Below are 17,619 nucleotides of genomic sequence, written 5' to 3' on the forward strand. Positions count from 1 at the left end.
TCCCGCCGAGGCCGCCTGGTGGTTTGACGTCGGCGACAAATGTGTCGCCGTTTCGGAACGTGAAAAAGACCAAACTTCCTGTTCACGGTGCGATTGTGTTTCGTCAGCATCTGAGTGGAACAACACATTATAACTGCCTTAACTTACATCTACTGCAAAACCAAAGGCATATGTTGCACTTTTACTCCACTACGCTATTTTGAAAACTTTAGTTACTATAGGCCTAGTTGCTTTTTAAATTTGGATTAATACTAGTAAGACGCCTCAAGACGATTCTCCAATTCTTGACCATCTGGCCAGTGATATATCAGCGTATATCAGACCAGTTACCCATATATGGAGATTCCTGCATGATAGTCAACAATGTGATGTCAGAACATGCCCATATATGGGCATTACCAAATATGGGCATTCCCAGATATGCCCTTGATGGCATCTCCATATATGGGCATAAAAGGACGTAATTCATTTGCAAGTGTGATCTGGGAATGCCCATATGGGCATGTTCTGACATCACATTGTCGACTATATATGGGCATAAAATATATGGGCATAAAAGGGACATCAAGCCAGAGCGTGATGTCAGAGTGTCTCACACTCTGTTAAGAGTGGCTCACAAGGCTTTTGATTGATTGAAGAATTTATTAGAATTTTGCAATAGAAAAAAGTACAGTTTCATGACGGTACAAATCACTGGTACAAGGTCAACTAAAAGGAGATCCTAGAAAGCCGAGGCTTATTTCCACAGGAACCACACTTTAAGTATCTCATATAACATTGAAAGACAGACGGATAGAACATAGTACTTTATCTAGGATAATATCAGTTTCAAAAACATATCATCAAATACAAAGGCAGAAAAAAAGAAAAAAGGGGGGGGGGGGGAGCATGGGGGCTTAGTCTATTTACAAGTCACGGGTAGCAGCAGTCTGAAGGTGACTTTTCATACCAATTTTGAAGGAGGCTAGGGATTTGCTCTCCTTTAAGGCTTGTGGAAGGGCGTTCCACATGTTGCTGCGACGCGTTGTGAGCTTGGAGGTTGGCTATTTTCGGTGCATGATACCACACTGAACTACTGTAAGCATAATCAAGTCAATACTGGGTTGCCTCTAACCTTATTTCTGAACGTCTCGCCCCTGCAGTAGAGCCAATTCATTTTGAATGCCTCTTTATTAATATTAAGTTTCATAACAAACATCTAACTATTGGCAACATCTACCGGCCACCATCTAAACCAGTTGAATCAACTAAATTCATCTTGTCTACTATAAATTCTTTAAACACACAAAACGAACTGATAGTCTTGGGAGATTTTAACAAACACTGGCCGGGTCATCCTAACACCAACGACAGAAATTTATTTAGGAGTGTAAATCTTACACAGCTAATCAAGGAGCCCACCAGAGTGGACAAGAGGACCGGTTCCTCATCCCTTCTGGACTGGATTCTCGTCACTAATCCTTTGAGGATCATTAAGTCTGGTGTCATGTCTGATTGCTTCAGCGACCATTCAGTTATTTTCTGTGTTTGGAAAATTAAAATCCCAAAGTCTCCCCCTAAATACATCTCACTGAGACAAAGTAAAAATTTGAACGTTGACTCTTTTATCCATGACGTACTTGGAATTAATTGGAATAGATTCCAACTGATTCCTTCTGTTGAGGATGCTTGGGACTTTTTCCACACTGAGGTCACTAAAGTAATTGATGCACACGCTCCCATCAAGACCATCAGAGTGAAAGGTAGACATTTACCATGGATCAGCTCTCACCTCATAAGACTCTTTAAAGAAAGGGACAAAGCCTGGGCTAAATACCGCACAACTAAAGACCCTGGTGATTGGGAACACTACAGACACCTGAGGAATTTATCTAAAACTGAAACTAGGAATGCAAAATCTAATTACTACAAAAACAATTTCAGCCTTGATTTCCATAATCCCAAACAATTCTGGAATAAACTCAACACTTTTCTCAATAAAAACGACAAAAAATCAATAAATCAATTACAAATCAATAATAATATTATCTCGGACCCTCTACTCATTTCACAAGCTTTCAACAATCATTTCTCCTCCATAGGTGTTTCCCAAAGCACTAATTCATACATCACAACTGATCCACCAAGGGTAAATGCTCATACTGGTTCCTTTTCTTTCAAGAAAGTTCTTCCAATGGATGTCTTTCATGCAATATGTGAACTTAAGGATAGCTGTGGCCCTGGTCCTGATGGTCTTGAGGCTAAATATATAAAACTTGCTGCAAACATATTAGCGTATCCTCTCTCCGATTTGTTTAACCTATCTCTGTCCACCTCCACACTCCCCTCAATATGGAAATCTGCAAGAGTCACCCCCATTTTTAAAACAGGAGACACGACTGATATAAATAACTACCGGCCCATTTCCATTATTTGCACAACTGCAAAAATATTTGAAAAACTGGTCTTCAAACAATTATCAAAATACATCAATCGTGAAAATATCCTATCTCCCCTCCAATCAGGTTTCCGACCACACCACTCCACAACCACAGCTACTTTAAAGTTCACCAGTGACGTACTTCTGTCGTTTAACAATAGCCAACTTACCGGTGCTATATTCATTGATCTTTCCAAAGCGTTTGACATGGTTGACCACTACCTTCTCCTTGACAAACTATATTCAATTGGTATGCAACGAAGTGCCCTCCTATGGTTTAACGCTTACCTTCACAACAGGCGCCAGTGTGTTGTGTTACAGGACTCTCAGTCAGACTTCCAAATTGTTGAAAAAGGTGTTCCCCAAGGTTCCATTTTGGGGCCACTTCTCTTCTCACTATTTATAAATGATCTACCGGATATTTGTACTCATAGTCAAGTCCAGCTCTATGCTGATGACACCGTTATCTATGCGTCGGATAAAAATATTGACCAAATTCAACATAACTTACAGTCTGACTTCAACCAGGTGCAAAAATGGCTAAAAAATAACAAACTCTTACTGAATATGAGGAAGTCCTGTAGCATGCTGTTCGGCCACTCACGCAATGTAGCAAGTTCTTCTGACTTACTGATTAATTTCTCAGACGGCTCTCAATTAGAGAAAGTCGACTCTTTTAAATACCTAGGTATTACACTGGATCCTGAACTCACATTCAAACCACATATTGATCTCACTGTTAAAAAAACCTATGGCAGTTTATGTTCACTCTATCCATCTATTAACTGTTTCTCCTTTGAAGTAAGGAAAAGAATTATTTCTACCACTTTTTCTAGTCACGTGTTCAAATACTGGATTGTGATTGGCTTAAAACAGTAGTAAATGAGGCCACAATAGCCGGAATGTGTGAAATGCCCGGATGTACATGCAAATGAGGCACATTTCCGAGATCAATACGCGATGAACGCATCCGGGGACTTCAGGAGGGAGTCGGAACCCTATGGTCGGAACACCTTTCCCCCCACCAACAAATGACGGTCGCAGCGGTCCTTTGTTTACTAACGTGCGTACTATCGTCGCCGATTTATTTGGATCCAATGCAATCCGCCAACTTTAAAGCCCCTTTTCTCTGAACCTATGCCTTTCTGGAAGCGAACAGCCTCTATTTACGGCCGGAACGGTGCTTTTAACTGACGTTAGCTTAGCTGTAAGCTAGGCGACCGAGTATTTCCCGGTGAATCTGTGCGCAAAGGTGGGGGCTTGGGAGTGTGGGGGTCTGGGGGACACGCACCACCACTGACTATTGCTGATGATGGAGAGGTTCTATAGCTTAGCCTTTATGTATTGAAAATGAGAGGCACTCTTGCCGATTTAGTAAGAGACTCGTCTCCAATTGCAAGATATTTAAAAGTTATTTGGGGCCATGATGATGATGATATCCTTTTCTTCCCACAACTAGACTAAGGATTTTATATTGTCTGTGTTATTGTTTACAACCACTGAACCACAATTATTCACGTGTGGCAAGATTCACTCGTTTTTAGTAGGCTATATAGTGTAGGCTTAGAAGAAGCCTTTTCAGAAGTTAATTTAATGATTTCCATTTAATGATTTCATTTATCCTCATCTAATGCACCGTATGCACGCTGTTTAAAGGCCGTGTAGGCTTTTCAGAAGTTAATTGAATGTTTTCCATTTGCGCTAATGCACGCAACTGTTTTCGCCAGGTTTTAAGGTCTTATTTTAGTTGTTTCTCATAAGCTCGCAACCCTCCTTGCCCATCGGCCCCCACCTTTGCGCACAGATTCACCGGGAAATACTCGGTCGCGTAAGCTAGACATCTGTCTCAGCATGGAGTTGGCGCCATCTGGTGGTGAGTAGAAGATGTTGTTTGTGGCACTATTTGTTGTTATGGTGGAAGTTTTATAGGCAATAATGATTGTAACTTAAGATCCTTGCAAGTTACAACTATGTGTTTTCTTTCATGTATACGGAAAAAAGTGGTAGAAAAGCTATTTACCACTCGGGGTCGGACATTATGCTCTGATAATGTCCTGTGTTAGGGGGTTATCGGACTCGGCTTCGCCTCGTCCGATCACCCCCTAACACAGGACATTATCAGAGCATAATGTCCTCTCACTCGGGGTAAATTGCTTACATCACAAGTACTACTTCCCATTGTAGATTATGCTGACATTGTTTATCTAACAGCCACTGACACCAATCTCAAGCCTCTCAATGTTCTCTATAACTCCTTATGTAGATTTGTACTAAGATGCCCGTATAGAACACACCACTGCAATCTGTATAGTTCACTTGATTGGCTGCAGCCTAAGGCAAGAAGGCAACTTCACTGGTACCTATTCCTTTTTAAATGTGTACATTTCAACTGTCCATCTTATTTGAAACAATCCCTGGAACCATACACATCACCATATCCACTCAGGAACTCACAACATCCCTATTTCACTGTCCCCCCAAACATAACCACTGTATCTGGACGCAGGGCATTCCACTACAAAGCTCCATCTGACTGGAACAATCTCCCTCTTTCAATCAGATCTGTTACATATTTTGGCCGCTTCAGGACTTCCTTGTACTCACACCTTGAAACAACCTGTTCATGCTTCTAATATTGATTGTATCTGTACTTTCAATTCATTAACTACTGCTATTATTGTTATTACTACTATTATTAGTATTATTATTACCCTTATTATTATTTTCTTTTACTTAAGCCAAAGTATTTCATTCTCGCATTTTTGCTTAAACGAGTTGGGGTTGTGGTAGGGGTTGGAGATGGTGAGCAAGCTAACTGTACTGCACGTGTTGTGTGTTTGCATTGTATGTAATGTCCTAGTCATATGTTTTTGTACTGTATGTAGTGTTTTTGTGTGTCTAGTCATGTGTTTTTGTACTGAATGTAATGTTACTGTATGTGTTTAGGACCTCCTCTAAAATGAGATGCTGCATCTCAAGGGGCAATCCTCTCAATAAATTCTGACCAAATTCTGACCAATTCTGACTGGAGACGTGGCGTAACGGCATGGATTTCTACAAAGAGAGGGCAATTCTTTCAACATAAGATGCTGCATTCAAGTTCAGGAGAGTTTGGACAAGGCGATTCTCATGTGCACGTGCCTGTTCATTCATTCATTTATTCATTCATTCATTCATTCATTCATTCATTCATTCATGTGTTTGCAGCACATAGTATTGTTAACGTTAACCTTTGCCTCTCATCATAACTATGTCTATGCCCCCCCTCCAGGGACGTGCTGGCCATTGGGAAAAGCGGGACGACTCCCGAACGGCCGGTTCATTCCCGGCCGGTCCAGGCCGGCCATTAGGAAAACATTAGGAAAACAAAAGTAAAAATTAAACTGTTTGCACAAAAGTAGTGAAAACAGCAGATTTACAAGCACACAACGCCTCGCACCGCAAGGCGTTGTGTGCTTGTAGATCGGCTGTTTTCACTAGTTTAAATCATTTAAAAAATGGTTTTGGACATACAAGGTTTCCACCCGACAACGACGAAATATAACTCATGTAATTGGCCCACTGGCTTGTCACTTGTCGTGATCTGAAATAGCAAATCTTTGAGTAGCAGCAGCGCTATGGAGAGAGATCTCTCTCTACAGCGCGCAATGAGGGCCTCTCCAACTCTTTTTCCCGGGCTGAATCAGGGGCCCAGCACGTCCCCGTCCCCCCCCCTTCTCTGCACCCCTTGACCTCTACAGCTCAGTGTGCACGACAGACCCGCCCCCAAACTACTATGTACATAATAACTCATAACAACAGGCATAATCATCCAACCGTTAGGAGTGAAGGCATTCCAGCAGCGGTGTAACATAACTTAAGTAGATTTACACGAGCACTGCACTGAAGTACAGTTTTGAGGTGTTTTAACTTTATACTGGGGTATTTCCAATTTACAACACGTTTACTTCAATGCCACTCCATCTCAGAGGCAAATACTATTATTTTACTCCACTACAATTAATTGAAAACTTTAGTGACTAGTTACTTTGTAGATTTTGATTATTACCCCCATGTACATTTCGGCCATTCGAAAATAGCCGATCTACAAGCTGTTGAACACAGCTGTTGTACATCGTAATGCGACACATTGTGACCTTGTATATCTACTATTTTCAAAATATATTTTTTTTTTTTTTTTTTACACATGCATTTTATATAGTTGAAAACCTTCCGCACAATGAATACTTTCTACTTGGTGGTACTTTAAGTACATTTTGATACAGATGCTTTTGTACTTTTACTCAAGTCAATTTTGAATTCCCAGACTTTTAAACAGAGTATTTCTACACCGTAGTATCGATACTTTTACCGAAGTAAAAGAAATTAATTGAGTACTTCTTTTTTTCCACCACCACTGCATTCCAGCCTTTCACGTGGTCCAACCGTAGACAAAACTGCAACTGACAAGGTAAGAGAGAGAGAGAGAGAGAGAGAGAGAGAGAGAGAGAGAGAGAGAGAGAGAGAGAGATGCATTCCACATGAGTGTGAGCAACAGGCACGTGCACACATAGACATCAAAGGGGGCTTGAGCCCCTGCCCTTTTGTCCATCTGAAAAAAGTGCCCTCTCCAGACCATGAATGCAGTTTTTACTATGGCGAAAGAAATGCAAATGCCCCTCTTTCCATGCCATACGTGAAGGCAGCATTCAAGAGAATTGCCTTGTCCAAACTCTCCTGAACTTGAAAGAATTACCCTCTCTGTGTAGAAATCAAGCATCGAAAATAGCAGACCTCGCAAGCTCAATGCTATTTTCAATATTTTCATCAAAAGGCCCTTTTAGAAGTGTCAAACCCTGCCTCTCTAACATTCTCTGCACGTCCCTGGTGAGTAACACACCAGCGTTGCCATATCTCTGTTATCTGTTAGGTCTGTGTGTGTGTGTGTGTGTGTGTGTGTGTGTGTGTGTGTGTGTGTGTGTGTGTGTGTGTGTGTGTGTGTGTGTGTGTGTGTGTGTGTGTGTGTGTGTGTGTGTGTGTGTGTGTGTGTGTGTGTGTGTGTGTGTGTGTGTCTCTCTCCAGCAGCAGAAGCAGCAACAGCTGGCTTCATGTTGAGCCTGCTGCTCCTCTCTGTCTCTTCTGTCTTTGTTATGGAAATGTCTCATTAAAATAATGTCTCTCACTCCACTGTAGTCCTCCCTGAGCCCAGTTTCACCTCCCTGACTCTCTCTCTCTCTCTCTCTCTCTCTCTCTCTCTCTCTCTCTCTCTCTCTCTGTGTCCATTCACCGTTCCACTATCATGTCATTTTCCAGTAACTAAGTATGTTTACCTGGTACGCGAGTAAAAGTTTGAGAACCACTGATTTAGAAGAAGGATTTTGAAGAACATTAATAGAATCGGGTCATTAATAGAATGTTCAAAGACTTTGCACAAATGTTCTAAATTTTTCAAAGATAGCAGATCTACAAGCACTCGGTGCCACGCTGTGAGCTTGTAGATCTGCATTTTATTTATAGTTAAAGCATAAAATAAGGGTAAAAGTAATAATGCGTTCCCTGACTCACTCACTCTGTGTGTGTGTGTGTGTGTGTGTGTGTGTGTGTGTGTGTGTGTGTGTGTGTGTGTGTGTGTGTGTGTGTGTGTGTGTGTGTGTGTGTGTGTGTGTGTGAGAGAGAGAGAGAGTCTCCATTCACCATTCCACTATCATGTCATTTTCCATTCTTGTGTTTGGAGTGTAAACTACGCATGCGGTCACACACGGACGGACACACACACACACACACACACACAGACACACACACACACACACACACAGTGGGACAAGGGATGGGCGTGTCCGCGGGCATGACGGTGACCTACCTGTCAGCAGGTGAAGGTTAACCGGTCCACTGCAAAGACACCGAATGAATGGGAGAGATCGCTGCTATCTTGAATGGAAAACATTGAAATACTGCTATAAGTTTATACCTAGCTAACCTTTCCTATATGGATGTATCTTGACTATCTCTGAAAGAAATGCAACATTTGTTATTGTTTCGTCTTCCCTCTAAGTTATAACACGGATCCATAATGATTCCCATTTATATGTATTTGTACATAAATAGTTTTGTTTTGATTATTTTCTTTTGCTTTGGTAATGTAAGTGTATGTTTTCCCATGCCAATAAAGCTCATTTGAATTGAATTGAAAATTGAGGGAGAGGGAGTGGAAGGTCACTACGATTTTTAGCAGCAACAAAACCAAATCAATAAAAAGACTATTTGAAGCAAAGCGGATTACAGAACGATAAAGACTTACACGAACAGGAAACACAAAGGAGATATAAAATGACAATAACTGTCTTGTGAGAGTAGATAGAGGGAATAGGCCAGGAAGAGAAAGAGAGCGTGAGAGAGAGAGAGTTTTCCTGTACAATAAATAACGTTTATTATGTCGCAATGTGACGCAATGTTCTGTTTAACTCAGTGTTTCTCAAAGTGGATTCCAGGGACTCTGTGGGTTCCTTTAGCGGGGTCTAACTTGACCCATACAAGTCTGTAACTCTGACAGTGTACAAATGGAACCAAATGAACCCTAACGGGTCCATTTGGTTCCATTTGTACACTGTCAGAGTTAAGGGGAGACCTTGACATGTAAAAGTTTGAGAAACACCGGTTTAACTCAATGCCGTAACGTCCAAAATCACATACTTTGACCGTCTCTTTCATAAATTGTTTTTTTCGCGCTTTTTCGTTTTTCACACTCGCTTTTGGCAATGCAAACGTATATTCTCTCATGCCAATAAGGCTCCTTCGAATTCAGAGAGAGAGAGAGAGAGAGAGATGGGAGGGGGCTCGACCATCCTGGCGGCCTTGCCCCTCCCCTGAAAGTCTCTCTCTCTCTCAAAATTCTATTCAATAATGTTTCCTCTCTCTCTCTCTCTCACAACTCCTCCCCTTTCCTCCACCCACCGTGGCCCCTCCCCCGCCCCCCCCACCACCCCTACCCCTCCCCCCATACCCCCCCCCACCCCCAACCCAACCCAACCACTCACCTGTCCTGTATTCCTCCCACACCTCCCCCACACCTCCCCCACACTTCTCCCCCCCACCGCCGCCTATTTGCTCCACCCACCTTGGCTCCAGGTACAGTGTCATCGTCGCGGGGTATAAAGGCATGCAAATGTCACAGCCACCGTCTGCTCAAGCTCTTCTCCTGGGGAGGAAGGAAGGAACAACACACACTCTCACACACACACACGAGGGAGAGAGAGTGAGAGGAGAGGAGAGAGAGAGAGAGAGAGGCGGAGTGAAAGGTTCATAAAAAGCATATTTTGGATTTGTGCGTCTCTTCCCCCAGACCTGCGTTGGTGCGACTGCAACCATGGGGCTCGGAGTAAGTACCTTCTTTAGTTGTTTGTTTTAGTTAACTTTCGTTGACCTTGTTTTCTTGACTCGGCGCAAATTGGTTTCTCTGGGTTCTATTTTAAAACTGAACCCAAAAGACAACATCCATAACCTTGGGAAGGAATGGAATTTCCTCCTCCCTAACCTTTTCTGGCTGTTTGTGGGTTTCCAAGATTATGGGGTTTTTCTTTTGTTTCGGTCTTTTTCTGTGTTAGATTCATATTTCCTTTCGTTCCGTTCTAATGTGTTCACATGCTCCTTCACTCTTGTTTCCTTCATGTGTTTCCTGTAACAAGCTGTTGAGTTCACGGTCGGTTCGCGTCATGAGTTATTGGTTCAGCGTGACACTCTCTCCTGTGTGTGTGTGTGTGTGTGTGTGTGTGTGTGTGTGTGTGTGTGTGTGTGTGTGTGTGTGTGTGTGTGTGTGTGTGTGTGTGTGTGTGTGTGTGTGTGTGTGTGTGTGTGTGTGTGTGGGTGGGGGTTGCCCTCACACACAGGCAAACTTTTCCTTAAAACCTATAATCTCCCTTGTTTGCCTTATTTCGAAAAACTTCTTTATCAACGAAAACACAACGGTTGACCCGCTTGTCCGTGCGAGAGCGTGTGTGAGTGTGTGTGACTGTTTTCGTGTTTTCAGGATATTATGAGAGGGGATTTTGAAACGGGGACTGAGGTGGAAGGGGGAGGGGGGAGGGAGGGGGGGCCGGGGAGAGGGGGTGGGGGGGGCACGAACTAAAGGACTCGAAAATCCTGATAATCCTGAAAGTACTTTCGTAACAGGAGTTGACACAAGTGCTGTGTTTGAAAAAAAAAGAGAAGGAAAAAAAAATGTGTGGCTGGCTGGCAAACGCGCCGCATTTAACAAGGAAGTGCTGCTGCCGCTGCTGCAAAGCCACAGAGCTGTTTGAGTGTTCAAAACATTTACTTATCCTTTCCCTTGTCTCTTTTTCTTCTTCCACAGAGGGGTAAAGATGAGTACAAGCTGGCGGCCACCTCGGAGGATGGCAAGAAGCAGACCAAGAAGCAGAAGAAGGAGGCGAAGAAGATGAACATGGACGACTTGAAGAAAGAGGTGGACCTGGTGAGTGCTAGCCGTGTGCCTAGAACGAACACACACACAAACACACACATACACACACACCAGGCCCCTCCTCCCCCTCCCCCGAGCCGGTATAACTCTTACCACAGTGTTTCTCAAACTTTCTAGTTTCAAGTTCTCCCCCTTAACTCTGACAGTGTACAAATGTCCATTTGTACACTGTCAGAAGTTACAGACTTGTATGGGTCAATTTAGACCCCCATAAAGGAACCCACAGAGTCCCTGGAATCCACTTTGAGAAACACTGCTCTACCGCTTGCCTCTTGTGAGACGTGGTCAAGCTCCTTCACAGCACAACGCAGAGAATGTAACATTCTCAAACTTTTTTCATGTCAAGGACCCATGCATTGAAGTCTGTGGAGTCCCCCCATTTGAAAATATATACCAGGGACCCCCATAAGAGAAAGGCTCTAGCAGGGATTGTGAACGACTCTAATTTCAAGGACCCCCAGTTTGACATGCATTAGGCTATACGGACCCCCATTTAATGGCATTTCCATCTCTGGGAACCCTCATTAATATTGTTGAAAACAATGTTAATTTAACTCTGAGAGTGTTAAAATGGACCCTAACACTCTCTGAGTTACATACCCATAAGGGTCGACTTGGTTCCTAACTATCATTTAGCTGGGGAGCCCCCTCTGGAACTCCCTCAAGGACCCCTGGGGGTCCCCGGACCCCAACGGTGTAACAGATGCAAACCAAACTAAAAAACGTCCCATTCCATCTGAGCGCTTTCCCTGAGATAAATGGAGCCGTGAGGACCGCTAACTGCGTTTACTTCGAGTCACTTAAAAGAGAGAGGTCACTCAGTCACAGGGGTGGTTAAAGAAAAGGCCAAACTAATTAAGGGGGTGGGTCCATTCCCCTCGCTGGCGCTTGATTGATTCGAATGGTCTCGGACAGCTGTTGAGATCTGCCTGCCCCTACAAAGCTTTACTCAGGGGTGTCACAAGGGGGGAGGGGAAGTGGGACTGAGTTACTAGGGCCCAAGGTGGAGGGGCCTGTCTTCAGCTATTGAAAAATAGCAGATCTACAAGCTCACAGCGCGGCACCGAGGTGCGCGAGGTTGTAGATCTGCTATTTTGTACTTTGTAAGCGAACATTTGTAACTCGAATTTTGCTTCTGTTGGGTCCCTGGAACTAAATATTTTAAGATAGGGGTCTATGGCCAAATACATATCATTTTGGGGGTCCTTCACATGAAAATATTTTTGAGCACCACTGACATAGAAACATAGGATTTTTCAAAAACCTTAGAAGGATTTGAAATATTATTACTCCGCAAACATTTTCACGATTAAAAAAAAATCTACAGATCTACAAGCTCGCAGTGTGGCACTCGGTGCCACGCTGTGAGCTTGTAGATCTGCTATTTTTCAATAGTTAAAGCACAAAATGTGAGTGAATCCTTGTACCCAGGGCCCAGAATTTGGTGCGACACCCCTGAAAGCCTTACTCTCCTTTTGACAATGTGTTGCTCAGCTGTCGCGGCAAGGTGGCTAAGCTTCAAGTGTTAACTGTACTCCTGTTGTGAAGGTTAAAAATAGACCCGAGATGTCAGTTTTTGCACTCAAGAGTTGTATTTTTAGGTGACATTGACAACGTTATTCTAGAATGTAGGCCTATACGTCTGTGAAGGTTTTTTTTCATGCTCCTCCCTCTGCCTGCTTGTGGATTTTGTTTTGCGATTTCCCACGAGCGCACACTTGTGGTAATTACAATGTTATTGTCAGGGGTTAGGATTAAGAAGAAAAAAAAATACTATAGCGTCTAGCCGGTGTTTCTTAAAAAGATCACCACTTGCAGTGCAGTGCAGTGTCGTGCGGCCGGCCCCGGCGCACGACCTCACAACCACGGTGTTATTAAGAAACTCGTAATTTTCCGTGATGCCATAATAGCCATGTTAGAGTACACGTTCATCCAGATCGAGCATTCCAACGCCATGGCACAGCGTGTGTGCGGGGGCAGGCTGAAAGTTTGATAACGACTTTAGTCCGCTGAATGATCCGCCGCACGGTTTAATTAGCAGAGCAAGGTCAGACGCCCTGTCGTCTCTCTCCCGCATGCAGGCAGTCATCAGGCAAGGTCACTGCCAAGGTCGTTGAGTGCGACTGAAGCTCCGAGGCATGCAAAGTTCAGGAAAAGTCAAGGCGCTAATAAAAGAAAAAAAGAAACTTGTTGAAACATGAACCTGTTTCAATGGTTTATACAGGCCTATCAACCGCGTCTAATGTAACAAGTTGATGTTCTGATTAGTTTACTTTGCTGTGGCCTCGAATGCAGTGGCGTAAAAGTACTATACTTAATTAAAATATTCAATACTTTTACTCCACTTGATCTCGGATCCAAATATTGTACTTTTACTCCACTACATTTATTTGAAAACTATAGTTACTAGTTACATTAACCACTAATTTCTATATTTTTATTATGAGGGAAGAAAGGCTTCTATATCATTTGTCCTTCAAGCGACCCTGAACTATCTTTATTATAGCTGTTGTTAAAGTTCTAAACATGTCATTGTGCTCCCGTGGGAATGTCCGTAGATTTAAAACCAGTGCCCTTGGCAAGGTCGTTGGACGTCTCATATTTGACTTCTCCATTCAGGGCCAGTCCTATGCACTCTGCTCTGACATCCCCATGTATCATAAACACAGTAATATATCGTTGTTGTTGGGTGGAAACCTTGTATGTCCAAAAAACATTTGTTTTAGCATTTTAAGAATGAGTGAAAATAGCCGTTCTACAAGCACACAACGCCTCGCGCCGCGAGGCGTTGTGTGCTTGTAGATCTCCTATTTTCACTAGTTTTGTGCGACAGTCTTGTGTGATGAAGCAGGGCTTTACTTTAGGTTACAAACGTGCAAATTTGAAACTTGGAGATACAAGGTTTCTGTATGACAGTGACGATATGGAATGTTGGAATGATAATGCACTGTTTCTCAACCTTGGGGTCTGGGGACCAACCAATTGGACCCTTGCAAGGTCCATTTTATACACACACACTACAGAGTTAAATGGATCATATTGAGGATTTTACAGGATTGACAAAGAAGTTTTTCTAAATTGAGTGAGAATCCCTGTGTTAATGTATGCTGGAAAGTGCCCTTCAAATGTCATTGAGCCAGGCTGTAGTATGCCAGTGTCTTGTATATCCCTAGAAAGGTATTTTATTTTCCAACTGGGAAATTACTTGATAGATTATATTTGCCATTAATATGTTTTTTCATTGTACCATGCATTATCTTTGACATGGCTTATTCTAATTCAACACACAGTCCTTTCAGAAATAGTAAAAATCTACAAACTCACAAAGTACTTGTGATGTGACATGCCGTGAGTTTATAGATTGGCTGCATTTGCTGTCTTTTGAAGATCCATTTAAAAAATGTTGACGGATTTTCACCTATTAATTGGTAAAGTCAAACCAAAGGTAAAGTCAAGCTGAGAGAGAAACCGAGAGGTGTGACATTCACTTTTCCCCAGTGTCCTCCACAGAGTCATGGAGAGTGAGGCGGTGATCTCGTGTGTGGCTTGTCTATTAAGTCATAAACTCACCTCCCGTTGACATATTAATGATTATTGCTCCCCATACAACGTCACTAAAACTCAAAGTCTAAACCGGCCCCTACAAAGGAAATGATTGCGCCATGGCAACTACATTCAAATCTGCGTGTGAAAAAAAAAGGAAACCCAATTTCCAAACTCCCAATTGACCTTTTTTTGAGTACTGCTGCTGACTAGCTTCAATGGTCCAAAGTCCAAAATTCATCCTCCGTATTTTGAGAGGTGGACGTGAACACATTTTTTAACGTGTTTTTATGGAATGTAAGGGTTCATTCATATCTGAACAATGCTAATCTCTCAGACAGTGGTAACGGAGTGACAGAGTCCTCTGTTAGCTGACGCGTTAATGATTATTGCGCCGTCAAAGTCCAGCCAAGACCAGAGGGAGAACGGCCGCTGCGAAGGTGTGCGGGGTAGTACAATCGGCGACTCGTCAAAGTAGATCAAAGTCTAAGAGGAAACTGTTAGTGCCGATATATATATAGACGCCGTTTGTGACCCGGGGAATGTAGAAATGTAACCAAATGGACCCGGCAGGGTCCATATGGTTACATTTCTACATTCCCCGAGTCACAACTGGATAAATTATCACCAGGGATTTAAGTTGCTTTGAGGCTAGAAAGGCGGAAACTAGCAATTATTTCTTTCTCCTCCTCCCCACGGGCCAGGCTCCTTTCCAGCTTTTGACATTACTTTAAAGGGAAAAAAGATTATGTTTATGTTCACCGAGAGACATAACTTTTATCCTTTTTATTTCGGACGTGAAACTAAATACCAAACATCACGATAACTCAGTGAGCGTCCGGGACGGCCGTGTGGCTTATATCAGTGTAACTGTGTGTGCGTACAATCCAGAGAGCATGCTGGGAAAGCGGCGAGTGTTAGCCCTGAGAGCCAGTGCAGACCCGTCTGGGGTGATGTGCGACGAAGCACAGTGAACGGAAAAAGTTTAGAGGAGTCCGGAATATTTACTGTCACTGTCATTGAGCAATGAAAAACAAAACACGATAATTAATGTCTTGGGTTCGCTCACGCATAGACGGCACTATTGCTGCTGCGTCTAATTTATTATTATTATCATGGTTTCGTTATTATTTATTGTATTTATTGTTGCATTATTGCCCGCTACAAAGACGAGGAACCAAAAACCAAAGGATCAAAATAATTACAAACTATAATTTCTCTTCACGGGAAAAATGATCACATTTTGTCAGCATTGGCAAATGAGTGTTTACAGTGACACTACGATAAACTAAATAGAAACAATCCTTCGCCTGCACACTGGGGAAAAAGAGGTTGGGTTTTGTTTTGTTATAGTCATCTTCCTCAGCTTGCTCTTTTGTCAGGTAAAGTATACACAATATGAAACCACTAATGCAGCAGTAGCATATTCACTGGCAAGCCGAGTGCCTGGGGGATGGCTGTTTACACCACGCATCGCTTGGCAGGGACTTTTCAAAAAGATCTGCTTTGACTCATCTCAAAATCACAACGTCCCCCCCGTACTATGGAGGGAGGGAGGGAGTGACTGTACAACGTGTTTTTAAGTCCCTTGTAGGGCTGTCACGATTATGACATTTTACATGACGATTAATTGTCACTCAAATAATTGCGATTAACAATTTAATTGTGTTTTTGTCGTTGACAATTACAGTTCTGTTTGGCTTGTAGGCTTTGAAGTTGCACATGGCAGATATGACACATAACCTAAATATACAAAGAAATTGCTGACATATTTGACAACTTTATACTTAAAAAAGAACATTGATAGTGGTAATGGCTGATCTACAAGCTCACAACGCATCGCGATGCGACGCGTTGTGAGCTTGTAGATCTGCTATTTCCGCAATAAATAAATACTTGTGATTAGACGATTGTGTAATAATTGTGAAGTTCTAGGTTCCGGTACCCCAAAGTAGTGAAAATAGCAGCTCTACAAGCTCGCAACGCGTCGCTTTCGCGCCACGTTGCGAGCTTGTCGATCCGTTATTTCCACAACTTCTTAATGATTATAATCTTTTCATATTATTTATGACGTTTCTTAGATTGTCTGTTAGTTTTCAAATGTATCACAATTATTTAAAAAATTCTTCTCTCCTCGCTCTCTCTCTTTGTCCACAGGATGATCACAAGTTGACCTTAGATGAACTCCACAGGAAGTTTGGAACCGACCTCAACAGGGTGAGTAAGGGGCTTTCAGAGTGTGTGTGTGTGTGTGTGTGTGTGTGTGTGTGTGTGTCCACTTGTGTGTCGGTTTCCTCACAAGAGTCAATAAAACCTCACGCAGCGATGGGCTAGTGACAATAAAGATAGGGAGGTCAGACTGACGTGTGTGTGTGTGTGTGTGTGTGTGTGTGTGTGTGTGTGCGCGTGTGTGTGTGTGTGCATGTGTTAGGGTCAGCTAGATTAGGAAAAGGGCTCAATGTTCTAAGTAAGTTAGTGAATGTGTGGTGGGGAAGTTAGTTTCTCCCTAACCTAGCAAAGCAAAGCGGCAAAGAACATTGCATTCCCCCCTCGACTGCATTCCTGGCATTTCGCAAAAGTAATCTCCCCGCGCACGGTCCTTGGGAACTGTTATTGTTAACGGCGACCAGTGCGAGTTGAATTAGCAACAGATAGCGGGGTGGAAAGCCTCGATCCAAGGACACGCACGCACACACCAGGGATGGGACGATAAGCGATATTATCGTCTATCGCGATAAAAAAACACTCACGGTAATCGTATCGTGGAGATTTATCGTGATATCGTCCTCCGTCATGCCCTGGGATCAATTCACCTTTTATTTGCCGAGCTGCATATCCAGTACCACTTAAACCCTCTATTGGTAAAAGGTACTTATAATATACGTACTTGATACAGTCTTTTTTTCACTCTCTATCAAATGTCTTTGCCAAAAAATAGCCGATCTACAAGCTCACAACGCGTCGCAGAGTTGTGAGCTTGTAGATCTGCTATTTTTTGGCATATGTTCCGCCCCAGGATAATGGATTTTGATTGTCACAATAATCGTGATATGAAATGTTCATATCGTCCCATCCCTTGCACACACACACACACACACACACACACACACACACACACACACACACACACACACACACACACACACACACTACACAATGGTAGCCCTCAGTGGCGCTTTGCTGTACCTGAGTGTCGGATGGA

The 17,619-nt window shown here is 42.9% G+C and overlaps 1 protein-coding gene across 1 annotated transcript in view; it reads left to right on the forward strand.

The window, feature by feature from the left end:
* The first annotated feature begins 9,548 nt into the window (after positions 1–9,548).
* Positions 9,549–17,619, forward strand: part of LOC308280498 (sodium/potassium-transporting ATPase subunit alpha-1) — a 31,630-nt gene continuing 23,559 nt past the window's right edge. Inside the window, exons 1-3 of the mRNA XM_080720782.1 lie at positions 9,549–9,773; positions 10,746–10,865; positions 16,575–16,634. Of these exons, the coding sequence (XP_080576908.1) occupies positions 9,762–9,773; positions 10,746–10,865; positions 16,575–16,634 (192 nt within the window). The 5' untranslated portion in view covers positions 9,549–9,761. The remainder of the gene's footprint in view (positions 9,774–10,745; positions 10,866–16,574; positions 16,635–17,619) is intronic.

This window comes from Nannobrachium achirus (genome assembly GCF_963921795.1).
Source record: "Nannobrachium achirus genome assembly, chromosome: 24".
NCBI classification, from domain to species: domain Eukaryota; kingdom Metazoa; phylum Chordata; class Actinopteri; order Myctophiformes; family Myctophidae; genus Nannobrachium; species Nannobrachium achirus.